Here is a 27675-nt window from a genome sequence, read left to right on the forward strand (position 1 = left end):
AGTGTTTGTGTTATTTCTCTGCAGGCAAATGCTGGACACACACACACAAACACACACATTCAGTCAGCTTACACGTTTTTAGAGAGATTTAAGATCGAATAAACTGCCAGATTACAATCTACCAAATAGATTTTTTGAGCCCTTTAAGGCCGGTGTGTTGGTTCAAAACGTCCTCTTGCATATTTTATGGACAACCTCAAACGAGGAAACTCAGGAGACAAAGCAAATAAAGCAAATAAACGATGAGCCGAAATCCACCTCACACTTTTCAGCACAGAACAGATCCGGGCCAGAGATTACATCATGAAGTTTGTGCAATAAATTACCCAGATTAGGGAGCCCCTTTGAAATTGGATTTAGGCGCACGCCAAGCCCAAGGAGATGAAGGTTAGATTGATATAATTGGATTTCGCGACTTTTTCATTTTTTTTATTCATTTTTTTCTTAATCGGCATGGGGCCCACTTATAAAAGTTATCTGATCGCAGTTTTGGAAAGCATTAAATCGAGACGAAAAAAAATCTACATTGTTGTTACTATCACAACAAATGTGCCATTTTTAAAATTTATTTTTACTTTTTTGTTGTGCACGAAGGAGTTTTGCAAAGAAAACTCAGGTTTTTAACGCACACATTTTTACTTTATTCACCTTGCAGCGGGGTAGTTGTAGCAATAATGATAATAATAATAGGGCCTTTACGCTTCCGGAAAAGGAAAAGAAATGGAAACTTTGCGAAAATTTACAAGCGAATCGAGAAAGACAAAATGCGAAGAACGCGAATAATAAAAATTGGAAAATATGAGGAAAGTGCAGTAGGAAAATGCGTGTTGTGACGAAACGCTGAACACATGTGCGCGCATGCTTTCCAACTCAAAACAGACGCCCTCACTGTATATACTTGAGGGGATGTTAAAATGTAAGGATTTTTGGAATATAACGCTTATTTCACTTTTTTGTTGTTGTTGCAAGTCAAAAATAGCGGAGACACACAGTGTTTATCAACGCAATGTCTTTCCCCGTGTCATTTATTTCACATATGCTGCGTAGTATCCAAACTTTAGATAAATAAAATACCGCATATGCTAATTATAATAATAATAACAATAATAATACATATTTGTGGTAAAATACTAAATTCTTGTAAATACATTTAAAAAAAAAAAAAAGTCTAAACCAAGAGTGGTTATAAAGTAAGCGATAAATAATGCTGTAATCATTATTTAGTAAGTCGACATTAGAAAAAGATGAACTCACCTTGGACCGTCTCCCTGTGCGTCAACGATAAGTGCTGCGGGTTCACCTGCTTGCGGCGGGACATTGCCCCGGCATTTACTCTGGCATCGCCCGGTGAACGGCACTTGGAGTCGGCTTGAACCGTGGTGTCGGTGAGCAGCTCTCTCTCTCCCTCCCTCGTTCCCTCTCGCTCTCTGTCTCGCGCTCTCTCTCTCCTCCGCACTCCCTCCGATCGCGCGCTCTTATCGCTAGCCCGTCGACAGTCTCTGAAGGTGTAAACTTTTGATGCGCGTTAAGGAGCCGGAGCAGCCGGGCTGAAAGTCGGAAGATCCGCGCCGGTGTCCTGCCGTGGAAGCAACACCTGGATCGGGTAGTGGGGGAGGAAGTCAAAGCGGGGCTTTCTTTCTTTCTTTCTTTCTCTCTTATTTTTGTTGTTGTTGTTGTTGCGATGGATCGATGAAAGCAGGTTAGGAGAAGTGTGGCGTTTGTTTGCAGATTGAAAAGAAAAAAGGAAAAAAAAATCCTGGACTTCCCAACCTCTGCAGCGACAGTGCTGATAGAAAATCGCCCCCCTTTTTTATTATTTTATTATTATTATTCGTTAAAGATTTTTCTCTTAAAAGCCTACGATCGCCGTATCTGTGGGGGCCAAATAGCAGCTGTTTACTCTGTGTGCTCCCTACAGTCCTTCCATCTCAGCAGTGGTGCGCTAAATGACCCTTTGGCACTGACTCCTCCTGTGCGTTTTGGCATTGGTGCGCGGAACGGCAACTCTTGGCTCCGGCGGCACTAGCCTCGCTGATTGAGAGACACACACACACACGCACACGCACACACACACACACAGACGAGAGGGAGAGAGAGAAAAAAGAGAGGTGTGTGTGTGTGTGTGTGTGTGTGTGTGTGTGTGTGTGTGTGTGTGTGTGTGTGTGTGTGCGCGCGCGCGCGCGCGCGCGTGTGTGTGAGAAAGAGAGAGAGAGAGAGAAACCAGGCGAGCAGACGTGACACCTCCTCCTTTTCTTCCAACAAGCCGAGGTCCAATGTTTCCCAGTTTCCTACGGTGTTTGAGGCTACTTCGAGTCGACTCACGCGATGAAAGATGCTCTGCCTGCCCGCGTACGCGCGTGTGCCCGGTGCACGTCTCTCGTGCTCGCGACTCAAGTTCAAGTGCGCTCGTGTGCCGTCTCGCGCGCCAGGCAGTTCGCCGGACGAAAACGCGCGGACAACCCGGCGGCTCCCCGGGGCTCCTCCGTCAGCTCCGAGAAGTAATCACCAGTCATGAGCGGTTACTCACTTCACAGACGGTTCTCATGCCTGTCTGGGCTTTTCTGAAGCAGCGTCACGTTACCAGCAAAGAAACGAACCGTCTCACCTTTGTATTTATCATCAGTTTATATAAAGCAAAGGGGCGCGTGCCATTTTTTTTTCTTCCAACCCCCCCGCGCATTAGCTACAATTTACTTCTCCTCATTTCATGAAATGTCACCAGAAATTTCACAGAAACACAACGATTAGAGCTCGCGCTCTCTTGATCTCTCAGCCTATCAGGTCAAACATCTAATTGGTCTTATGTTACTTTTATCGCGCGCAGTTCTTTAAGTGTTATTAATATTAGATAAGGCTCGAGTGAGTAATCAGTGTAAATGTAAAGCATATATTTCCACGCATTGTGTAAGAGAGAGAAGGGGGGTGTGGGGTGGGGGGGTTCGCGGCATGCTGCGGGTGCGTTGTCAGGGTAGTTTTAAGGCAACAGTACCCTCTGTTGGCACAGTCGGGAGGCAGAGCAGAACTAATCAGGAGGTGGCACCTTAAAAAAAACCAAAAAAAAAAAAAACTAAACTAAACAAAAAACAAAACAGCTTTCTCAGTTTAGCCCGGGGCTTTGCGAAAGTATTCAGGCTCCTTAATCTTTTCCACATCTTGTTAGCTTAAATTTTATTTGGCCTTTTATGTGATGGATCATCGCGAAGTAGCGCGGAACTGGGGAGTGCGAGGGGGAAAAAAAGATGCATCGTTTTGTTTTTATTGTTTCACATAAAACAAAACAAAAACTTAGAACATATATATTTTCAGGTCATTTTGCTCTAATATTCCCACATAAAACTTAACTATTAAACAGACTCATCTTGTGTGTGTAATTGAAACCCAGAAGTTTATAACAGAGGGAACAAACGAGGAGCGTAGAAGATGGGAATTATCCAACTGTATTGACTAATGCAGTTGTGTTGTATTAATCAAAATTAGCACAACACAACTGCAAACACATGGCACTTCACCCATACCAAACGATTCAAACTCCAGTCTTTGGAGTCTTCGTGTCCCCGGTTCGATGTACCTGAATCCAACCTCTAGAATCGTCCTACTGACCTGCCCCTTTAAGTTACGTTGCTCTGCTCAGATGATACAAAAGCCTTTTTTTTTTTAAATCTACACATGCAAAACACTATGGATGAATGATAAGCAAACTAACACTGCACATTACCCTGAAAATACCTTTGGTGAGACATGGCGGTGGCACCGTCATGCTGTGGTGACGTTGATCGGACTTTTAAAAAGACTTTACGGTACCAGTATTAGGATTTTTGACAAAAACAACTGCTTCTGTAGCTTTTTGTAAAGTTAAAATGTTGATTCGTGGGAGGAAAGGGAGACTAAAAACAAATGCACACCACACTTTTCAAATTTTTGTAATAAAGGTAGAACACCTATTTTTCCCCTCTTGTCACATAATAATTACAGCTACATTGTGTTGGTCTATCACCTGAAATATTGTTGCTGTGGGAGAAGATGTGAAAAAGTTGGAAGGGTTTTGAAATATTTTATTTTTTGCCGCGTGTAGAATCCAGAGCGGATCAGGTCCACTTAGAGCGTGTTAATGACTCTAATGGACAATCATTCAGTCACTGAACGCTTCATTGTATTCAGCGTATATATGCACAGGTAAGTGCCTTTCAGACACTGTAGCCTAGCTTTTTTTCCCTCTCTGTTACAATGCAATTCAAACTTGTGCTTAAGCTGTAATTTGGTTGAAATACTCTTGCTGAACAAAAAAAAAAAAATTTTTTTTTTTGAAAGCCTCTCATGGCCGTTTAAAGTTGACAATATATTTTTCCCTGAATCGGCGGAGAGAAGTGTGCAGCCATGGCAATACGTTTTTTTTTTTTTTACGGCGCCGCCATTAATAAAACATGGTGGGCAATTTTAAGAGCATTAGACGTTTGATTGCTTCGGGGCTGGCCTGTGGGACTTTCAGGACAGTAATTATTTATATAAATGAAATGTCATCTCGGCTCTGGCTCAAGGAGATGTAACCTCGGCAGATACCACGTGCAGAAACACAATGGCGACAATAGTTGGGGTTTCACAAGCCGGCCAGCGCGTGGCCCCAAAATTCACTACATGAAAGTAACAGTGCGTAACAAAGGGGGCAGCAGAGTAACATCAGCCGTAGACATTACGAAAGGCATTACCCAGAGTTCACACGCTCTCCCTTACCATGTCTGCTTGCCTGTGATCCGCACCCGTGGGATTCTCAATAATACATCAATGCTACCGTTATAGCTTGTATCTGCAGGCTCGGGGCAAAGGCAGTTTAAGTTGGGTTGCAGAGGGCCACATAATACGCCTCGGCTGTGGACACAGGAAAGGTTTTAAGTCCAAAGTGTTGCCTCCGAGGAGACACGCATCCGCAGTGGCAAGTGTCACCGTTCAGTACGAGTTAACCTCAACACGCCGCGGGGCCAACAGCCACGCCGCCGGCGCCCAAATGGAAGTTCTTGTCCGACGAAGAAGAAGTAGAGGCGAGGACTTCCGTTCAGCTTTCCTCCAGCTGAAAGCTGAAGATCTCCGGCTCACAAGACGATTTCAGGCACTAATTATTCATGTTGGGGTGGATGAAACGAGTTAGGGGACGTGTGTTTAAAAAAAAAAAAAAAAAAGGACTGGATCCCGCTCATATCCACTTTTGATTCCGGGTCACTATCCTTTCCATTTTTTATGTCGCTCCAAAATAAAAATGAAACATAAAAAAAAGAGAGACATTCGTATGGGGCCCGTCTAAATATAGACAGACTGCAGTACTGTAGAAAAGCGTTTTAGTATTTTTTTTAAATATCAGATAACCTCTGTAAATACAAAAGGCAGTTTTCAAAAGGATGTTTTCATTTATTAAGAGAAGCAAGCCATCCAAACATTAAAAAGTAATTAGTTGTGCCATCTTTGTCGACAACAATCACTCTCCAGGGTAATAACAGGAAAAGAGTGTTTTGCATTGATGTGGATTAATTATCACCCACTATTTGTTGCATTTAAAAAAACAACCACATTCAAAGGTTTTCTTAGATAAGTTTAAGGTTTTTAAGGTAAGACAACGTCCAGGTTCTGACTGGGCCACTACAAAATCTTAATTTTGGTTCTTTTTTTTTAGTTATTCAGATGTGAACTTGTTGGTTTTCTTCACTGCATGAAAAACACAAAATCTTACCAAGTATTTTGGTCTAGTTTCCGGTGTAAATGTCTTAGTACAAAACTAATTACAGGCGACCAATCAGCAAGCATCAGGAGCTTATTGTAAGTCAACAATTCATTAATATTGTTACAAATGGAATAATCTACCAATGGATCAAGACATTTTTCCCAAATTGTTAGTTAAAATGTCTTGTATCGTTGACAGATGATTTCACTTTTAATTTGACTTAACAACAATCCTATATCTTGCTAAAAAAGTTACCTGTAAATTAGTTTAGTCTTATTTCAGGTGTACTGAGATATTTGCACTAGAAACTGGACCAGAAATACTTGGTAAGATTTTGTGTTTTTGTAGTGCTCACACAATCATCCAGCTGCATGAACCCAAAGTGGCCTGAAGCTTAAGGTCACAATCTGATGACCTTCAGAATTCATCGTCCAGACCATCAGACATCCACATCCATGCTTGATTTTTATCAATGAATAAAGTCTCCGACATGCTGTGTTAGTTTTACAATAGATGTAATTGGACCGCACGTCTTTCAAGCTTCACTTTTGCCTTGCCTTGCCAGCCCAAAGAATCTTGAGGATCATCAAGCTGTTTTGGGGAATTTAAGGTGGATTTCTGTGATCTTTTAGCCTACTTTGTGTTGTCAGTCAGGTACAATTTAACCATTTTCTTTCATAGAAACTAAGTCCAATTGCACTCACCCCCATCAACATCCCCATAGAGACAGGAAATTACTTGAGCAGTTAATTCATAACTGTTCAAAAGGGAGGATGAGGGTTTAAAAACCGCATGTTGCGTTTAATCACTCCATCTCTGGTTTTAGAATATTCTTGATGATATGAAACATTTAGGTGAGCAACCAAAACATGTAGGGGTGAAACTCTTATTCAGAGCACTGCACGGTGTTCAAACTGCAAGTTTTGAGAGAAAAATGGGTGATTTTAGTGTTGCAGAGGTGAAAAATAAAGCACTCAAAGCCATTTTGATGTGATTAACCGCAATGTGACAGCGCTGACATAAACAATGAAAGGTCCACTCCAGGAGAGCTTGTGGTAATATGAATATTGCTGTGGGATTTGCTTATAGTCGCTGCTTCATTATGCAATGTTTAATATTAATAAAGAAAGTATAAGGATATATTATTTATAAGCTATTCAGAGTGTGGTTGGTATGTGTGTGTGTGCGTGTGGATTTGAGTGACAGATTGAGATGCTCCCTTGCTACAGGCAATACAACCAGACAAGGCTCTTACTTTTCCACAGGACCCGTCCTGACAATTTCTCCCACAGTTAAGAGGATTTGTCCGAGCAGGGGTGAATATATAATGCATGCAGATTCCAAATTTTAATGTGGGCCGAGTAAATGATTCAATGCTGGCTTTTCTCAGAAGTGAGGCCGCGAGGGGAGCGAACAGGACTCGGGACGTTGCTCGTGGTCGGCTCTTGCGACAACAGGCTGAGCGGGCCCACATGCTGGTAGTAACTGTAAACATCCAAAGGAGATATTAGGGATTATTTCTGCCTCGCAGGGTAAACGCCTCTCACAAAGTTTTGAATATTATTCTGATCACCTTTTAAAACTTTTTCACGTATAGTCACATCGCAGCAATGAACTTGAACATCTCTCGCTGGGATTAGTAGACCGACACAAGAAAGTACTCGACTCAGCAGCACAGTCCGCAAATTGGAAGAATTACTGATCGGTGTAGCATGTCTCTATCGGCTTCAATTGCTGTCCATGTTCCTGTTGATAAAAAGGCAACCCCACAGCATGATGCTACCACCATCATGTGTCACAGTGTTTTCAAGGTGATGTGCGAAGCTGGCTTTCATCCACATTTGCAAAAACATTTCTTTTTGGTCTCATCTGCCCCTTCTTTTGCAGAGTTGTGCAGATTTTAAAAAGCATTTGTTTTTAACAATGGCATGTGTGGAAGGTATACATCAGCTGTATATTAAATTGTATTAAATGTGTGCAGCATTTGCCTCATAACACAAAGCTAGACTGCTGTTGCCTTTCTCCTTTAGAGCATTTCTAGATGATTTTTACCCATTATTATTTACCAAATGAAAACATTTTACTGCTGCAAACTGCAATAGTATAAATGATCTATTTATCTGAGATATTATTTTAGCAAATTTCTAATAAATTTATATTGTTATGGAAGTATAGACCCATAGTACGTTAGCAATGACTTAAAAATCTTTCTTTATTTCATAGGCATATTTCTTCCATAGTCTACTCTTTTCCATAAATGAGTACAATTCTAAAACTATTAACTGTAACTTTTCACATTTGATTAAGAGACTCCTGAAATTATGAGGGTGAGAGGTAGACAATAAATGAATAAATTTTGAACACTTTAGTGAATTATGATTGTTGGATTGCTTTTGTAGACAATTTAAACAGTAGAGTGAATATTTGTCTCCCTCTAGTGGATAGTATTCGAAACAACAGCCTCTTTATCCTCACAACTTGTATAGTCTATAAAAGCGATTCATATAAGGGATAGTTCACTGGTTAAATTAGGCACTTCACTTTCGGAAAAATAATAATTTTTGAGTCCGAATCGTATCTTTCCAAGCGCACGTGTATCTTGTCTCCTGCGTAATGACGTAGTGAAGGAGGTAGTGACGTACAGGAAAACGGTGGTGTCCTTGTTACAATGGGTATTTTGGTTGCTCATTTGTTGGTTAATACAGTGTGAAGAACTGCGGATTATTCAAACTGTCGTCTCTTGTATGTGGTTTATCCCGACGCATACATGATAAAGGTAAGCGTCGCGGCTCATTAGATGAAAAAATAAGCGACGAACAGCTAGAATTGCGAACACTTTGAGAGGCTGATATGTCTTTGGCATTAGCTCAGGCTAACATGCTAACCCAATGCTAGCGAACAGAGTAACCAGCCTAATTCACACTTCTTGTCTTTCTTTGTGTTGTAGCTTTTTATTTTACAAACTCACCCATTTTACTTCCTTTAAGTGCATTTATTACACATTATGAAGCATGGTTTTGAACATTTCAGGCATATTTATAGTAAATGTTAGGTAGTAGCTCGTAACTTTCTTATGCTAATAAGCTAAATCTTATATTTATCACGTTCATAATAAACCAGGCTACGCATTTGATCTCTATATAAACTATACAGGAGTTAAGACATTACTATGCCAAGTAAATACAATTATTGTACTTATATTTTATTCTTTTTTGTTGTTGCAACACATTTGGTTAAACTTAGCCACACAGTTTACTGTCTAATACAGTGGAGAAACAGAGTTTTATTATAGATGTCTAAATGAATAACATTAGGTCTACTTTCAGATTATAGTTAAACAACTTCTATGTTTAAATATGTGCAATAACTGGGACAATTGGTTCTACCTATGTCCACATGGTTCTACCTCTCTCACACCACTTGCTGCTCCCAGCCGGTCAGCTGGCTCAAAGAAGAAAGGCTAGTTCTTGCTTACGTGGATGTCTGAGAATTTTGGCGTTTTTTTATTTCCCCAACAAAAACTGACTGTCATGGTGTGAAAATTAAAGTAGGACCAGCTCTCACTACTATTTGGAGAAATTATATTTTAAAGCTATTAATTATCCAATCCTAGGATTTCCCAACCAGCTAATGAGCTACAACACCGCCAGACTCTCGTTCCCAGCCATGCCCAGTAGATCAATAAAATGAGTAGTTTAATAAAGTTTTCTTTGTTGGGTTAAGCATTTTGTGGCTTTTTTTTAATGCATGGTATAATTTGGATAATTTCACACTTCCTCACCAGTTCTGTTTGGGTTGTTTATGGTGAACATGGAAAATAAATCTCTCACATGCTCTATACAGGGTGCGTCTATCTCCACAAACCAAATATTAAAAGCGAAAAGTGAACTAAACAAAGCAACTTTTAGCACAAGTTGTACTTTTAAAGAATTCGGGGCACACATAAAATGCTGATTCTTACTGGTAGGGCTTTTCTCTGAAAGTTGGCAAGTAATTATTGTTTTTTGGTTGTCCCCCCCCCATCTGAATCTCCGCAGTCCAGCGCAGCAGGTCCATCCACCTCTTCCCCTCAGACAATGAAGGAACCCAAGGAGAACTTGAGCGGCCAAGCCACTCTGGACCACATCAAGCCATGCTGGTACTGGGACAAGAAGGACCTAGCACACACCCCGTCTCAGTCCGAGGGCCTTGACCCGGGTACGGAGGCTCGGTATAGGAGGGAGGGAGCCCGCTTCATATTCGACGTGGGAACCCGCCTCGGCCTGTATCCTTGATTGGTTTATACCAGGAAAAAACTTTATCTTGTATCTCTGTCATGTTAGATTTAGATATTTTAGGTAAAGTAGTGCAATAAAAAAAAAAAAACACGGAACAGATAAGCTGTACGAATTGACTCGGCCTGTCACGATAAGTTTTGCTTGATGGTAAATTGTCCCAGTTATTGTGATAAACGATAAAATTGTTGTTTTGAGACATTTTTCAACTAATATAATGGCAATGGCATAATAATGCAAGAACACATCCTCCAAGATCAATAAACTTTAAATTCTAATAAACATTTTAGCACTGGAACTGGACGACATTTTAAGTCTTCAAAACGAATAAACAAAACAATAGAAACAACAAATAAAAATAAACGATGAAGTCTCTGTAAACAACGCTATCCTTTAAAGAAAAAGGGCTGGTTGAGACCCAAACTTTTGTAATCCAGTCTTTGGTAGAAAGAGAGGAAAGGAAAAAAAAGATAAACAAATGCAGCGTTGGTTAAATGCTTTGCTGAGATGCTTTTATGTTTTTTATAGCGTAATGTTGTGATTATGGCAGCAAAGCTAACCATGCTAATCAGGTTTCAGTTATAGAAGTCGTCGTGTGCGAGACTCCTTGACTGTTAGCAGACACTATGACACCCTGGCCACCGGCATCATATATTTCCATCGCTTCTACATGTTCCACTCCTTCAAGCAGTTTCCCAGATACGTGAGTCCCAGTTTCTGATCATCCTCGGTCTTTCCCCAATGTCTGGAAGCAAACTAAACTTAGGGAAATGAACGCTGGGACTTTTTTTTTGTTTGTTTGTTTTTGTCCCACAGGTGACTGGAGCTTGTTGTCTTTTCCTGGCTGGAAAAGTTGAGGAGACCCCAAAGAAGTGCAAAGACATCATCAAGACGGCGCGGAGCTTACTGAACGATGTGCAGTTTGCTCAGTTCGGCGACGATCCAAAGGTGACGTTTTCATTTGTTTCAGTTGACCTCTGACCATTTTCTGAACACATTCAGCGCTGATTATTGTCTCATGTCCAATCTTTGAGACGCCAGGAACAAAAACAAAACAAAACTTGGATTGGTTTGTGATATGGACTTCAAATGTTATCTCAATACTGACTGGTGCTAATGGGATAACAATAAAAGTGAGGATGAAAAAAATAATTTATTACTTGTTTTCAGTCTTGTTTGAAGTAACTGCATATGTCTTACAATACACATCCATTCACAATGGGATTCTTCAGGGCACCGTTGCATAAAGAACTGCACATAATAATTGTATTTATTCACATTTTTAAGTTTATCGATACTTATTGGTGGAGCAAATGGTGCATAAAGTGGTGAAATTATTTTCAACCCTGAGAATGCAGCAGCAGGTTTTTGAGAGTTTGCCAACATTAATTACAATTTGTCATTCTCACAATAAGTGAAAATTCTTATGATTAGAAATTCTTTTACAATAAATGAAAACCCCCTACCTGGAGTTAAAGAGGCCTGTGATGTTTTGTAGAATCACCCATTTTTATTGCTGATCAATATGACTTAACTAAGAGATTTCTTAAAATCCTTTTCACGTTTGTTCTTAAGTACAAATAATCTCCACTTGATATTATTTCCCACCTTCAACATGTCAGTTTTTTAAAGCCACGTCAGCTTGAAATATTCTTCTAACATTTTGCGTTTTATTTGTTTACATAAAGGAAAACAAGACGGCAGAAATAGATTCCATCAAAAATAAATATCTGGGTTATTTTTTTTTGTTTTTATTTATGCTTTCAACATTATCCAACATTACAGCAGTTATTACTTTACGCTAATGTAAGGAAATGAGGTTCTAGTTCTGAGGTAAAAATTATAGAAATAAATATCCTCTGACAAACCTGAGTCATTAACTCTCTAAAAAACTGGAAAAATTTTTTTTTTGTCTTTCACAAAGAGAAATGCTTCATAAAACTCCAACTGAGTTTGTGAAGAGTGTTTTCAGGGCAGAAATATCCAGGCTTGACCCGTCCAAGTTTTTTGAACTCCAGATGTTACAATGGAGTCCAGATTCCTTTATAAACTATTAAAAAGCTCATTAAGTGTCTCTCGCAGCACTTTCTTTCTCCTTTTTCTGGGTGCGGGAGAAAGAACCGCTGATGTCATGAGCTGGATGCAGCAAACGCCTAATCAGTCGGTCGAGAAGGCAGAGCGCAAAACTCTGGACGGACTTTTACTTCTGTTCTGCTGAATTTAAGACAAAAACAACAATAAAATGAAGACTGTGACTATCCTGCGATCTCTTGTCAGCCACCTGTTTGTTGTGACATCACAGCCTCAGAGTTTAACCGTATGGAGCAGAAGTTACTTACAGATATCATCATAGATATCTTGTGGTTGTAACAGGAGGAGGTGATGGTTCTGGAGAGGATTTTGCTCCAGACGATCAAGTTTGACCTGCAGGTGGAGCATCCCTACATGTTCCTGCTGCGCTACGTCAAGCAGCTTAAAGGTAAAGAAGAAGAAAAACGTTTCAACCACTGATGGAAAGTGGCTCATGGATTCAGTCAAGAACAGGCTGACATTCTGCTGTTGTATTGCAGGGGAGAAGAATAAAGTCTGCAAGGTATTACAGATGGCTTGGACCTTTGTCAACGACAGGTGAGCACACTCTGTCCCGTGTTTAATTAACTGAAGGTTCTTAAATCTACAAAAGTAGTCATATTTTGTTAATAAAGTTGCTAAATTGAAAGACTAAATTTATATTACGAATTTATTAATATGATTTTATTCTTGAAATATTGATTTTATTCTTATATTATTACAACTTTATTCTTATTTCAACTTTATTCTCATATGACTTATTCCTGTTTTTCAACTTTTATTTTTGTAATTTTTTATTAGTCCGGTCCTAATACTCCATCATATAAATCATTATTTTGAGGATTTTCGTGTGTGTGTGTGTGTGTGTGTGTGTTTTCCCTCCAGCCTCTGCACCATGCTGTCTCTGCAGTGGGAGCCAGAAATCATCGCTGTGGCTGTGATGTACCTGGCTGGCCGCCTGTGTAAGTTCGACATCCAGGAGTGGACGGCCAAGCAGTCGTCCCGCCGCTGGTGGGAGCAGTTCGTGCAGGATGTCCCCGTCGAGCTTCTGGAAGGTACTCCCCTCCTTCCTTCAGATTTCCTCCCTCACCTCTCGGAGGCTTCTCATCCATCCATCATGATCCCTCCATCTTGCAGACATCTGCCACCAGATCCTGGACCTGTACTCTCAGGGAAACAAGCCCATCCCTCAGCAGATCCAGGAGAAGGAGCGGGCGCCGGCTACCCCCACCTCTCTTCCTCCAGTCCCACAGGGGCAGCCCCCGGCCTCCAACCCGCCGCCCCCACCGCCCAAGAAGGCCTCTCCTCAGGTTGGCAGCCCGGCACGCCAGCTCAAACGCTCGCATGTAAGCAAGCTAACAGAGAAGAGAAGACTTTAAAAATATGAAGAAATGACTTCTGATTATCTCAGCCTTGTGTTTGTTTTTGTCCCAGACTTCTCCAAAGGATGAACCCAAACCTCCAGGTATTCTGCTTTTTATATGTCGCAGTACAATTTTTTTTTTTTTTTGTAATTTTGTGAAATTATACCTACAAACACAAAAGTATAAAGTCCATAAATATTAAGAGAGAGGACAATAATACCTTGTTTATTAGATTTGTAGGACCATCTGTCCCTATAAACACTGAATCCAGTTCAGTGTTTCCTCGTCGTAAAATGACTGAAGCTCTTTCAGATTGAGTGAAAACAACCTTCATCAGTTTTCAAGTCTCGCTAATTTACGTTTGGACTGCCATCATTAATCAGCATATTGACATTATTATTAATATAGTTAGTCAACACAATTTTTATTTCATCTTTATTTTTTGCTTAGCAAAAGTTACATCAGTTTGTTTTCCCCCAAAGTGCAGTGTGTGTGTTCAGAGTCCCCTCGATCCAGAACGAATGTGAGTGTGTGTGTGTGTGTGCGCGCGTGTGCGTGTGCCTTTAAGTCAGCCGGGTTCAGCTCCTCTCACTGGCTGCCTGCATCTGGGAAAATATGAGAGATCTCATTTCTCCCAGATGCCAAATATTAATTCAAATATTAATATTAAGAATATTAAGGGCCTAATTTTATTTATTTATTTTTCTTTACGCTGGAAGTGACGCAAAAAAACAAGAGCAATTTTGTAAATAAAATAAACTAGCTTTGTTTTTGGGAGTAAAAAAAATAACTTGGAGTAGTAGCTGTTGTCTGGACTTTGACTGGTCCATCCTAACACATTATTTCACTCTGATCTAAACCACTTTATTGTGGCTATAACTTTATTTTTCGCCTCATTCTGCTTGGAAGGTGAACCTCCACGCCAGTCTAAAATGCTTTGCAGACCCTAACAGTTTTTCTTCTTGGGTTGACCTGCATTTAGCTCCATCCATCCTCCACTAAACTCTGACAAGCTGCTGAAGAAAAGAATCCCCACAGCATGATGCAGCCACCATCTTGTTTCTCTTACTGTGTCCCGGTGGATGTATATTGTTAGTTGTGTGTCATAGTTTTGCGTATATCCCAAAGGGTCCAGTGCTTACACTGGATTTAATTTTAGGGTCAGTACTTGCTGGCTACCCTTTTCAAATTTCATTGGAAAAAAACAAAGAAGAAACAACAAAAACTTTATGCATAGTTTTATGTCAGTATATCACATGAAATCCCAATGAGATACAGTAAAGTTTGCCGTTTTAATTTGACATGATTCAAGTCATTCCTTCTTGTATAACTTTATTAAACCAAAAATCACATATTGATAACTCTCTTAACTCTCTCTGACATTTTTGCAGAACAAGCCGGGTCAAAGATCCCCCGACTGGAGAGCCCCATGCCCCCCCTGCCTACATCCCAGCCTCCCCCAGGTAACCATGGCCACAACCTGAGTGATGCCCTTCATCTGGGCATGGAGTTGAACTTGGGGACACGCTGGCATCCAGGAAAGCCCTGCTGTTTGTTTGTTTGTGTGCGCCACTAAACAGACCTGCTTTATGAGCTGCCAGTTCCCTTGCGGTCAGTTCGGGCTCCTGGAGCAGCCCAAAATTGTTAGCCTGCTTATGTAATCACCTTTTGCCTGGACAAAATGTAAACCACATGTTCCCACGCTCACCCGGAGCTCTGATGAGAGCTTCAGCCGGGTAATGAGACCTCCTGCGCGGCGGCGTTGGCTGATCTTGGGCCCGCTGTGCGTTCCTGTCTGGGAACAGGGAGGTTATTTGGGATCATGTTGGTGGGTGGAGAGGGCAGGATGGGGCAGGGGGCTTGCGGGGAGCCCAGCTGCATGGCTCCACCACTGAGCTGTGCAGTGAGTGCTTTTAATTAGGGCTGCAACTAAAGATTACTTTAGTTATTCTGACGATTAATAAAAACTTTGCCTGTTCTGAAGGTCTTTCACTTGAGCCTTTTTTGTACGATATTAGAAATGCATTAATAGATGCAAATAAATAGTTCAATTCCTTTTTTTAATAAGAAAATACATGTTTTATTGCCTGAAGTGCAACAACATATTCCTTTTGTGAACGCTTTAAATCGACATGTGAACACCTAGAGAATTTGAAACAGGCGAAGCGAAAACTGCTACTTCAGGAGTTCTGGGTTAAATGCAAAATTTATAAATGTATAACTTTTTTGCACAGTTTTGGCTGCTTTGCTGCTCTCGGTAAGCAAATTGCCTTTTTCGGAGTCTTAACGATTAATCGATTGCTAAATTAGTTGACGATTATTTCAATAACTATTTAATTGTGATTAATCTGATTAATCGTTTCAGTCCTGTTAGTTATTTTTCTGTTTTTCTCTGTTTCCTCACTCAGCCCCTCCTGCAGAGGCAGAACCAGGAAGCGAAGCTGCTCCTCCGCCTCCACATGCCCCGCCCCCTCACCAGCCCCCACCCTTGCCCCATCGCCCTCCTCCACCCCCGCCCTCCAACTACCTGATGTCCACCACCAGCTCCTACATGTCTGGGGAGGGCTTCCAGAGCCTGCAGTCCATGATGAAGACGGAAGGGCCACCCTACACCCCCATGCCGCCCACCTACCCGCCACCCATCCCGCCGTATCACCCGCACGTCTACCAACAGGCTGCGGCGCCGCCTCCAGGTCCTCCGCCTCCTCCATCCAGTTACCCACCACCCAGTTTGGCCCCAGCCTACCCTCCGCCAGGCTACAACAGCTACCCTCCACCACCGCCTCCCCGCATGCCCCCAGGCCACGTGCCGCCGCCAGGGATCACGCTTCCCCCTGCCGGGTACCCTCCTCCGCCCCCCGGGCCTCCAGGACAGTCCCAAGTGCCCCTGCCCCCTCCACCTGGAATGCCCCTCAACCGCGGCGGGTGGATGAGATGAATCTACAGACACATAGCTGCTGATTGGAGACTGAACCAGAAAGTTTTCCTGTCACAAACTAAAAGAAGTGAGGTTGGTCGCTCTTAAGTGCGGCTTCAGACAAGCAGCTGACATGGTTGGAGATAAACTTGAAATGACAAGTCAGGTCTGAGCACCATTATTTGGAAAACCAGGAGGAATATTTCTGGGAAGTATTTTTTTGTTTTTGAAAGATTTTGATATCTACAGGAAGCTACTTATTGAGCCCTTCACTGAGAATGTACTGAGGAAGAGCAGTTTTCCTCCCAAAGACATGTTTCAGTCGATTCAGCATCTTGTCATTTAAATCATGTTTTTTGCCTCCTAATGTTTCCCAGTTGCATTTGTTTTTGCGTTCTGTTTCTCATTTTGTTCTTTCAAATTGTGTCCAGTCTTAGGGAAAACGCTGTAGTTGAGGCTTTTGGAGTTTGTCGGCCCATAATTTGTTTTGGTTTTGGCATAACTTTGAAAATGCTGGTTTCACTTCGCAAACAGTTCTGCGACTATTAAAAGTTTTATTTTCACATTTTGTCCTTGTTTTGTGGGATCTGTAAAATATTATTACAAAAGCACCCTCTCAAACTAAACAAATTTAGAAAAAAAATTGCTCTTTAATGGCGATGCACTTGTCCACTTTTTTCACAGATACGCATATCTGAGATTTAGTACAGATCCGATACAGAAAAAGTCCTGAATTGACGTTACATTTTACATTTCCTTTACTTTCTTCATTAAAAAACAGACATAAATGTACAGCATTACATGCTCATTCAATAACTCTGCACCGGTACAGCTAATATACTGATCGCTTCACAAGCTTGGTCAAACATGGTTCAGTCAGTGCCGTTAGAAGTAGGACAGCCAATGTAAGATAAACTGAAACTGACAGAAACAATAGGCCAAACATGTAAAAATAAACTGCAATAAACCTTTAAAATGTTCTAAGGTACAGCAGCATTGTAGCAGCTGCTCAGATGTGAAACTCCAGTTTTCAGCAGGAAGTCCAAACAGAACACTGCTTCCTTCACAAAGACTCAGGACACAAGCCAGAGAGATTAGCTCCTTGTCCTAAATTACCAGCCAGCTGTAAACTACAAGTCCCATTCGACTGCAGGAGGATCACTCCTCCCATTAGCCCTGGCACAGAGCCGACTACAAATGGGAGGTTAGTCGTCGTTGTCATGGTGGAGACCCGGCTGGGATGGGACCCTCTGTCACTCACCGCCACACGTGTCATTGTCTTGCCATCAGCACCTCCACAGCAGATGGAGGCCCAGCAGGAGGCCACGCCCGGAGCCCCCGCCCCACACAGAGAGCACACGCTAGGAGGAAGAGGGGCCACAACTTTAGGGGTGCCCCATGGCCCAGACTGGCCCTCCTGTGGATACACCTCTGGATGAAGTCCTAATGTCTTCCATGATTAATTGGAGTCAAATATGACTGGGCCTCTACTGTAAGACATCAGCTGGTTATGATCTGGAATCAGTGGCGTTTAGATTAAAATATGTTCTATGTTACCCTCCCTCTTTTATTGTACTTTGTTTCCTCCTTTTAGCCACATTTAATTATTACATTCCCTGTCAGCTAAAGAGAAGCTGATAGATAAACACTGGGGGGTGCGCACAACAAAACATTTGAGACTAGGGCGCCTCAATTGACCCAAATGTCTAGAACCGGACCTGGACCGAGCATGCCACAGTGACTGAACAGACAGACTTTGTTGCCCTCTGGTGGTGAAAGGATAACCTTTGTTCCAACAGGTACAAATGTCGTTTGTTGGAGGAAGACAAACTGCAACATGACAAATATTTAGTTATTTCTTTAATTTTTGCTTTTTTTTTGGCACATCTAGAACTTTGATATCAGACAAAGATAAATAAACTAATGTTTCACGCGATTTTATTTTTCATTTATTGAGCAAAAAAAAAAAAAAAAAAAGCGGAAACATCCTTCTGCTGTCAAAGCATGACTTAAATGAATTACTAGATACATTTCAAAAGCTGTTCCCAACCCTATACTGCCTGACGTGTAGAATCAAGAAATCACACAAAACCTAGAAATAAAAGCTGAAATATCTCAAAAAGCAACACGTCATAAGGGAATTCAAAAATACACTAATTCTATGGAGTTAGATTTGTTTCACAATTATTCAATCAAAAAAAATTACACTCAACCAAAAAAAAAAAGAGATTCAATCCAAAAAAAAATCTTCTCGAACAAAAAAAAAAGTCATAAAAACTATTTAATCATAAAAATATTTTTAAACATTTTTAAAGTTTTTTTTTTTTTTGATTGAATCTCTTTTTTTTGGTTGAGTATATATATATTTTTTTATTGAATCTCTTTTTTTTGGTTGAGTGTAATTTTTTTTTGATTGAATAATTGTGAAACAAATCTAACTCCATAGAATTCAGTGAAATTTATAGAAGTGGAAACTGTTTAAAGCAAAATTTTAGTCTTTGTAGCTCCAGCAGCTCACAGGTAGAAACATTAGCTCCAAACGGTAAAAACAGAAATGAAGGCCTACCAGAATTACTGCAAGTGTTCACAAACCCAGAACGGCACCTAAATAACTACTGGCGTCACTAGCTTCTGTAAAAGCTGTTGTTTATGATTTAACAATAAGGAAAAGGTTGGACAGAAATGGCATCGATGGGAGAAATTCAGGGTGTATACCTGTCAGAAGTGAACATCAATCCTTTAAACTAGATAAAAAGTGATAAAAAAAAGTCGTTACCTTGAAAATTAGCAAATAGGAATGCTTTAAGTACGGTAATTGACCTAAAACGGGAATTGTTTAAAGAAATGATTATGGGTCTTTTTACATTAATTGGTTTCAAATATATCGCCATCTTCCAAAAAAAAGAATGTTTTTGCCCAAAAGTAATTTCGGCCAAAAAATAACTACATAAAATAAAAATCACTTTAGGCCATTATTTTAGGGAAGGTGATGATATAAACATGGGAACAATACCGAACTCAATACCTCTATGGCACAGCAGGGGGCGTTATTGCGCAGGTATAAAAGATATGTGAAAACAAAAAATGTCATTATTTACATTTATACGTATACATGATCCCGATAGCTTTTTTAGTCATTTAAACAAATAAAAACATAAATGACCAAAATCAGATACTAATTAATTTAGTAAACAATTCATAAACATTAGTCAACGAGTGTTTTATTTGCTTATTGACGGCAACAAATACCATTTCAGACAGGTTTCTTTCGTAACATCGCTGCATGTGTTCGTAATACTGTGCTTGGTATTATGGAAGATCAAAAATGCGACATTTATATCACTGGGACATTTGGAACTAGATTTTTGTTGCGTTTATTTAAATATTTAATGAATAAATTTTGACCCTGCTATCCAAACACGGCAGCTGAAATAAAGAATAATTACTTTATGTAAACTTTACTGTCCAATTTTGGTTAGTCTTCCACATTCTGATGCCGTGCTTAAACTTCCCTAAGCCAAGACAACTAAAGTGCAAAGTTGTGTTGTGATGTAATTGGCTAATGTAACATTTATGTTAAGCAGAACCTTGCTAATGAGTGTATGAACTGCAGGATAAATTCTTACCAGCAGAGGGCGCTCTTGGTCATCCTATGTTGGGGGGGAAAAAACGTTCTCTTCAAATAAAGACAACACTCGACAGCATCATGAATCAACTTGTTTATTTTATTTCCCAGAGTTTTCTAAAAGTGGCCTAATTCATGTACACTTCACCTGAAAATCGCTGTTTTTTTTTTGTTTTATTTAAATTTTTTAAATCAGTGAAATTCATGAGAAACAGTTACAGTCATGCTAGTTGCTACAATATTGACGTTTGGACCTGAAATCCTACAGATTTGGATTGTGGGTTTTAGCATACAGGTGTAAAAAGGAGCATTAAAGAGAAAAGTTTAAAACAATAATAATAATAATAATAATAATAATAATAATAAAAACGTAGTTGGTACCAAATCGAAACATAATCAAGTAAAATGTGGCAAATTTAAAACTAAACGCCACCTTTTTTTTCTTTTTTTGTTTTAAGTATTCAAAATTGTACCATGGCTTTAAAGCAGTTCCTATAGAAAAAAAGGACACTTTAAAATGAATACTTTGATTGCTTTTCTTTTACCGTTTAAGGGATAAAAAGGTCGGTGATGGCCTCGGAACAAATATCACCAGAGATGGGAGAGCCCGTTCCGTCCATATGTCACACGTCTGTCCGATAAAACTTACAGATCGATGAGAAATAATCAATTCATGAACCTGTTTGCTCCCCTCAACCTCTATGTTAAACCTGGCAATAAATACGCTGATGAATTGCTCATATTGACATCAAGAAATACTCATTTTTACAAAGTTTCGTGGTGTAAAGACATCGAAGGGAAGACATACTTCTCATAATCTAAGATTGAAAAGGTAAAAGTAGAAAGAAATCGTGCACCTGCTGAATCCATAACAGAAAGAATCTAATTTAGCAATTTCCTTCAAATACAAATCCTAAAAATGAAAATCGTAGTGCAACTACGGTTAGACCTTCAAAAAACTTATTGCAGTCTGTAAGCTCTTGTGTGGATTCAGAAAATGCGTCGTGTTGCAAACAGATACTACAGCTGCAAGAAAACCATCCAGTCTTCATTCACACACACACACATCCACACAGACTCAGAGATGGGTGAAGGTAAAGCTCTCGCCCTCCCAACCTGAGAAAATGATTGTCTGACAAGCACACAGCATCCAAAGTTTTTAGATTTTTTTTTTTTTTTCTCCCACAAAGTCATAAAATCATCTGAAGAATCCGAATGGCCTCGGTACATTTTCAGAGGTTCAATTGAGAAGGTATTATAAAGGTTGATCTGGAAAAAAATGTGATGATAATAATAATAATAACAATAATAATATTAATAATAATACAAATAAACGGTTAATACCAAAAGCAAACCCTGTGAGCTTTCGAAACTGCGGGTGAGCTTTCGAAACAGAAAAATGTTTGTTCACGTGGCAACGCTAGTGTACAAAACAGAGAAAACGTAAAATCAACACAAAGTAAGTAGTGCTATGGTTTTTATACACATTATACACAAGTTAACAGCGACCCCTAGACGTAATTATATTCATAGACTCTCACGAGCAAAAGGCGCTAGATCACAGTGGGTTTTCACTTAAGTTAATGTCTCAGAATGCTAATCCTAATTATACGCGTTGACCACTAGGGTGTGGAAAGGTCAGTGTGACAGGAGTTAGTTTTTTTTTTTTTCTTTTCTTTTTACATGTATTTATAGAGGGGTTACTATTAAAAGTTATCTAAAAATTCAGCCACACTGTCGCCCTCTCAGCCCTGCTGCATGCGGGAACAAAAGTGCCAAAATTCGTAAAAAATAAGTTGTTAAATAAATATTGAATTGGAAATACAATAAATAAATAATTCTATTTATAGTTGCATAAATGTTTATTAAAAAAATTAATTAAAAATAAAACAATGTGTAAACCATCTGGTAAAATTGAATTTATTAACTTTTTGTTCTTTAGATAATCATGTGTCGCAGCACATTTTGAATTCATTTTATTGCTCAACCTGAAAAAAGTTTAAATTATTTCATAATGGACGGCAGCACAGGAAATGTGAAATAGATACATACCAAAACGGGCTCAATTTATATAACTAATTTAAGAAATTACTGAATCATTTATGTAAATATTGAGGTTTCCTTGAAAATGTATCTACTGCATTGGAAGTTTTATGCCAAGTGGAAATGGGCATTTATCGTATCGTTTACCATTTATCGCGATAAATTTATACCGCAAAAACTTTAAGTCCACTTTGCCCATGGCTAATTCAGAGTATTTATTTGACAAATTATTTGGCGCATTGTGGCACTTTTGAGGCCCCGTCGCACACCGGGGAGGTCTCGGCTCCTGCGGCTTTGTCGCGTCTGTGCTTGAAACCATGTTGCTCTGCCGGCTCACGAGAGCGCCGCCGTGCTCTCGAAAGAGGCCAACAGAGCGGTGTGAGTGTTTGAGACTGACGGAAAGTGGCCAAACTAGCTGCCGGTAGTCACCTTCACCATCGACTGGTTAGAAACGTTGTGTAATGATTCCACTGTACATGTAAATATGAAGACTACGTAGTCCATCCTGTAGCCGTCTCAATCGGTCCTAAAGAGGGCGTTTTCTGCAAGGGGCCGGAGGGGGCAGCTGATTCTCCGTCGGCAGTGGTGGAGCGCGGAGTGATGGGTGGTGTCGGCAGGTTTAATGCGGTGGCGTTTCCTCCCCCCTCCCGGGTGAATGCAGGCGAGTCGGGTCGACGGTGCTACAGCGGGCCCTTGAACTGGTTCCCAGAGAGATGCTGCCTGATGGACATCTTCGATCCGGCGGCGTCGCCCAGTTTTCGCCACACCACCTGCACAAACGGAGAGCAGAGACGAGACGCTGAGAGGCGAAGGGGAGCGGCCGGGTCAAGAAAATAATGCAAATCAAACCTGCTCTTCAAAAACGCACAAAGTAAGTCTGGTCTGTTTTCTAACGCTGAAACATGCCTGAAATAAGACGAAACTAACCTCGAAGTAACTTTTCAGGAAGATGACGGAGCTTGATTCAGGTGAATAATTCCTCAATATCGATGGAAGAAAGTACGAGTTCCACTGGCAGATTATTTCACTTATAACATGAGAAAAAATGTCGTGTCATAAGTGAAATAATCATAATCAATAACACAAATACTTAACACAAGTTTTTACATCTTGCTGAAATCTTATTTAAAGTGTACCAAGACATCTGCACTAGAAACTAGACCAAAAATACTCGGTGAGATTTTGTGTCTTGCAGTGTGATCGAGAAGAGAGAGAGAACTTCGAAGGACTTCACACACTCGGGGAAACTTCGCACACCTCCCCGCAGGTGTGCATCTCGGGAGATTAGGGTTATCATCTGAAAGTTCTTTTTTTTATTTCAATAATTCAAGTCAAGTTCCACTTTTCTGAACAGAACTACTGAAATAAAATTAACTTTTTATTAGTGCACCTGTACATACGAAGCAGCTGAACTACTTTTCTTCCTCTCTTCCAGCTTTGTAAACGAGGTGGGGGGGGGGGGGGGGTGGCCTCCCACCGGTAATATTATTACAAAAGCACTATTGTAGTGTCCCTCCCTCACCCTTCTGCCAGATTCCTGGCCTGCTGCATACCTCTGCAGGGCCCAGATAGCCAGGTCCTCTCTCTCATCGTTGCACCTTTTATTCAGCACAAGGCCTTTCGAGCTCCAACACAGAGAGAGAGAGAGAGAGAGATATGGAGGGAAATGAGGAGAGGAAGACTAGATAGGAGAGAATGTGTGGTTGGAGGAGAGAGCTCTTTTCATTCCTGATACAGTGGAATTGATTTGACAGCTCAACTGTGAGCCTCCACTGATGGCTTCGTTTCAGAGAAGACAAAAGAAAGGGGACAGAGGGGACGAAACAAGGCCGCTCGGGATGCTAGGACTGTAGCTGTGCTGTGTATTGTTATTATTATGATGGTGTATTCTGGGCCCATGCGAGTCAAAGCTGTGAGACGATGGGGCTAAATTGGCATTTAGCTCAAACGATCGGCCATGTTTTCTGCACTTAAAGTGGAGTTGGGCGTTTTTGTTTCTAATGTGGAAATTGTGAGAATCCATGTAGAACGCACACAGGACCGTTCTACATGCACATATCTCATTTAAAAAAGAAAGAAAAAATGATTTTGAATCAGAGGATGGGAACATTTGATAAATAAATAAATAAATAAATAAATAAATAAATAAATAAATAAATAAATAAATAAATAAAAACAGGTCAGAGACTTCCAGAGATTTCTATCCAGGACAAAGAGGAAGGTTCACCATTCAAAGTGGTGTTTTCACAACTGATGGTCCGGTGAACTCGGTTTTACTGGAACACCTGTTACATTTTCAGCCGGTGAAACTCTCTTTTGCCGCATTGTGTCAAACGATCCAAACTAATTGGAAAAGGTGTTCACCTCCTCGCCTGCGGAGGCGCTGCAGCAAGAACTACTGAAGTACTAATATTTAATGTCTGAAGAAAACGTGAGCGCAACTTCCGTTGTCATGAAGCGTAAACAAAAATGGTGTGGTGTCTGATTTTAGCAGTTGTAGAATTTCGCTTTTGTTTTTGGTGAAACACCAAAAAAAATAAAAATAAATAAAAAATTATCCAGCTCTAGACACACATGTTTGTTTTGGTTCTATTTACCCAGAATGCCCTGCACTGTAGTCCACTTTCTACTTTTGGAGCTTTTGCTAATCGAACCCAGGGTTGTAGGGTTCACTTTTTTGATTTGCATCAAACTTTCCAGGAAAACCCAACTAGAGTTTAAATAAAGCCGACTAAACATGGGTGGTTAAGACGGTCAGCGATAAAGTGACAAATCATTTCTAAATTCTTCGGGAAAAACCCTGCAGTTTCAATCTACAAGGGAGATTTAAAGGTCGCTATTTGCAGACGGATACAAAGCAACACTTTACACCGTGAGGTAGCCGAACTTACGTTGCACATCTCTCGCACGATGGCCTTCTCTTTCTCACTCAGATCGTCCTCGTAGTCCTCGGGAGCCTGCTTGTCCAAATTCTCGTGGACCTCTAAAACCTGACGGAGAGACAGAAGAAGGTCTGGTTTCACCGAGGCTCACAACTTTACTAAAAGCAAAGGTCTGTGAGATTGCGACTTGAACAAGGAGGCATCTCCATGACTACATTCCCATCAATTCAAAATCTTAGATATTTTTTAGGTTGTAGTTTCTAGTGCAAATATCTTCGTACATTTGAAACAAGACAAAACTAACTTACGAGAAGCTTTTCAGCTTTTCAGTAAATAGTTTCTTAATTTTGATGAAAAAGTACCAATTCCACTGGTCGATTATTCCACTTATAACATGGGAAAATGTCTTGTTATAAGTGAAATAATCTCCCAATGAAATTGGTAATTTTTTAAAAAAAAGTTACTTGCACTAGACCAGACCAAATTGGTGAGACTTTGTGTGTTTGCAGCGTTAAACGTAGCCGACCTTCATGGCGTGCACCACCGCCTCGGGCTTCTGGACGCAGGACAGGTAGCCAGTGGCAGGAGATGATTCGCTGGTTGGCAGACGGTTTGTGCCCTGCAGGAAGGCAACAACCGTACATCCATGTCGTCAAACTGTCATGGTAAACGAAACACGGCGACGGCTAGGGCGGCTGCTAAAGGTTAAGCAGCGGGTCTACACCCTAAACACGTGACGAACGTTCTCGGAGATTAAACGACGCACTCCCTCGTACAGAAGCATCAATCAAAACAAACAAGGTTCACCACCTTCTCTTTCCACCTGGGTCAGTATGAGGCAAAAAAAAAAGGGACACATTTACTGTGGCACCGAAAATGTCATCCCTTTCATCGCAACTCAAATCACCTCTCTCCCTTGTCGGCTCTTTTTTTTTTCAATTCAGTTCCCAGGTCTGCAACCTGCAACAGCGTGATTTAACCTGCTGTGACGGGAGCGGTGAGCCAGAAAGGAGAAGACCAGGGTGTTTGTTTTACTCATCTCACCCCCCCGGGTAGCTCCAGACAGTGGCTCTCTGTTTAGGGGACACAGAGCTCTCAGGGACGCACAATGGCGGCATTCAGCGTGACCTGGCATCGGGGCCCGAGCATCAGACGCAGCTCCACCGGCTTTGGATGGTGATGCGTTTGTCAGCTCCCTCTGCGAACTCATTAAGATGCCTAAACGTTCTGATCACGAATAATAGCTGTGAATTCCACATCGGACAAGGTGGATACTGATTTGCATCTCTTGTTTTGATAGTTTCAGACTAGAAAAAAAAAACCCATTGAGGAAAATGGGGTCGATTTGTTTTCTTTGCACAGATAAAGGTCGTTATCTCTGGTTAGGCAGAAAGCATCTTTTTTATTAAGGCAAATTTTTAGAATCATAAGAATGTATAAGAAAAGATCACATTTTATGTCTTAATTTATCTGATCTAATGTTAGTTATTCATTAAAAGTCGTGGAGGAATCAGATGGCGACCACAATGCGACGATGTTCAGTTCTCCTGCCCTCAAAGGCCAACAGGATGGCTGGAATTTCAAAAATCCGATCCTGCGTTGACCACTGAATGTACCGTACACAGTTGAGATGTTGAGATGATAATAACGCTCTTTGGTGTGGAAGCTGTTGCAGAGTGAATGACTGGATCTGACTAGTTCCATCCAGAGAGAGCAAGAGTTTTGGCAGATAACAGGAAGGGTGGTTCTGAACGTTCTACAAAAACAGACAAAATGTTTTGTTTTTTTTGATAAATGCAAAATAAAAATTCTAAATACTCTCAACCTGAATGTTTTAGATGTTTCAAACAGCTAAGCAACGTCCTCTGCAAGTTTGGTAGAGGTTTGTCAATCTCCCAAACACGTAAGTCGGTTAAAACATTTTACTTTATTCACTTTATTCTGTGCTGAAGAAGACGGACGGTGCTTACTGCTCATATGAACGGTCATTTGGGGAAGGCTTTGCTGCGTCAACAGGCCTTGCAAAAAGGGGAGGAACGAATCAAACAGCGTTAGATCGGATGCGTGGAGTTTGAGAACACATAATCAGATAAGAGTGGAAAAGTGTTTGGGTTAGTCATGAATGCAGGCCGTTTCTCCCCCACCCCACCCCAACACACACACACACACACTTTCCTTCTCGTCTCTCCAATCATTTTTAGCCTGACAACCTCTCGCCCTCTCTCACTCACGCTCACTGACCTGAAACTGTGTGAATGAGACAAAAGCCTAAATACAGTAAAAAGAAGGAGCTGATAGAGTGAACGGGATTCACAATGTCCCGTCTGTCCCGGGTCTGTTCATTAAACTCCATGGAAGGATAGACTACAGCTAAATATGGGATCTAATTATATCTCCTCTGTTTTTTCTGTAGTGATGTCGGCTTATGTTGAAAGAAACATTGAGAAGTTTGCACTGTTTTAGATGTTAGGCTTTGTAAATGTAAATTGCAACAGGTTTTATAAGAGATGTGTTGAGAAATAGGCTACTGACTGGTTTTCAGCTTGATTGGAAAGGCTAGCAGAGGCCTGGAAACTCAAAAGTCTGATTAATTAAAGTCAGTGAACGCACCATTACCAGGCACTACCAGCTCAGAGTATCAACACATTTAAAAATGTATTCAGAGGAAGCATGAGAATGTAAGAAGCTACTGAAATAGAAATTATATTTTATACTCGTCTGCGGTTAACTGACGCTGTCAAAGATTGAGAGAGAGCAAAACTCGTAACAGATAACAGGAAGGCTGGACGGAAA

The 27675-nt window shown here is 40.7% G+C and overlaps 3 protein-coding genes across 7 annotated transcripts in view; 1 reads left to right on the plus strand and 2 right to left on the minus strand.

The window, feature by feature from the left end:
• bcl11bb (BCL11 transcription factor B b) overlaps positions 1-2111 on the minus strand; it is a 38553-nt gene extending 36442 nt beyond the window's left edge. The window contains exon 1 of one of the 2 annotated variants that reach the window (XM_008398251.2): positions 1255-2111. In XM_008398251.2, coding sequence (XP_008396473.1) covers positions 1255-1318 — 64 coding nt within the window. In that variant the 5' untranslated portion in view covers positions 1319-2111. The remainder of the gene's footprint in view (positions 1-1254) is intronic. The other variant, XM_008398250.2, reaches the window with a different exon arrangement.
• Positions 2112-6024: 3913 nt separating this feature from the next.
• On the plus strand, positions 6025-16897 carry ccnk (cyclin K). Of its 2 annotated transcripts, none has more exons than XM_008398248.2 (11): positions 6025-8483; positions 9745-9971; positions 10603-10684; positions 10798-10929; positions 12355-12460; positions 12552-12609; positions 12937-13106; positions 13189-13361; positions 13486-13516; positions 14807-14878; positions 15824-16897. In XM_008398248.2, the coding sequence occupies exons 1-11, from the start codon at positions 8475-8477 to the stop codon at positions 16351-16353; spliced, it is 1590 nt and encodes a 529-aa protein (XP_008396470.1). In that variant the 5' UTR covers positions 6025-8474; the 3' UTR covers positions 16354-16897. The 2 variants fall into 2 exon arrangements, with proteins under 2 accessions (XP_008396470.1, XP_008396469.1); XM_008398247.2 differs by having other exon boundaries at positions 6026-8483; positions 13189-13397.
• A 4964-nt stretch (positions 16898-21861) lies between these two features.
• The window catches only part of ccdc85cb (coiled-coil domain containing 85C, b), a 51515-nt gene continuing 45701 nt past the window's right edge, over positions 21862-27675 (minus strand). For all 3 annotated transcript variants that reach the window (XM_008398241.2, XM_008398244.2, XM_008398243.2), the window contains 3 exons: positions 25409-25501; positions 24892-24990; positions 21862-22770 (listed from right to left, as the gene is read on the minus strand). In XM_008398241.2, coding sequence (XP_008396463.1) covers positions 22681-22770; positions 24892-24990; positions 25409-25501 — 282 coding nt within the window. In that variant the 3' untranslated portion in view covers positions 21862-22680. The remainder of the gene's footprint in view (positions 22771-24891; positions 24991-25408; positions 25502-27675) is intronic.

This window comes from Poecilia reticulata, linkage group LG21, assembly GCF_000633615.1.
Source record: "Poecilia reticulata strain Guanapo linkage group LG21, Guppy_female_1.0+MT, whole genome shotgun sequence".
Classification (NCBI taxonomy): domain Eukaryota; kingdom Metazoa; phylum Chordata; class Actinopteri; order Cyprinodontiformes; family Poeciliidae; genus Poecilia; species Poecilia reticulata.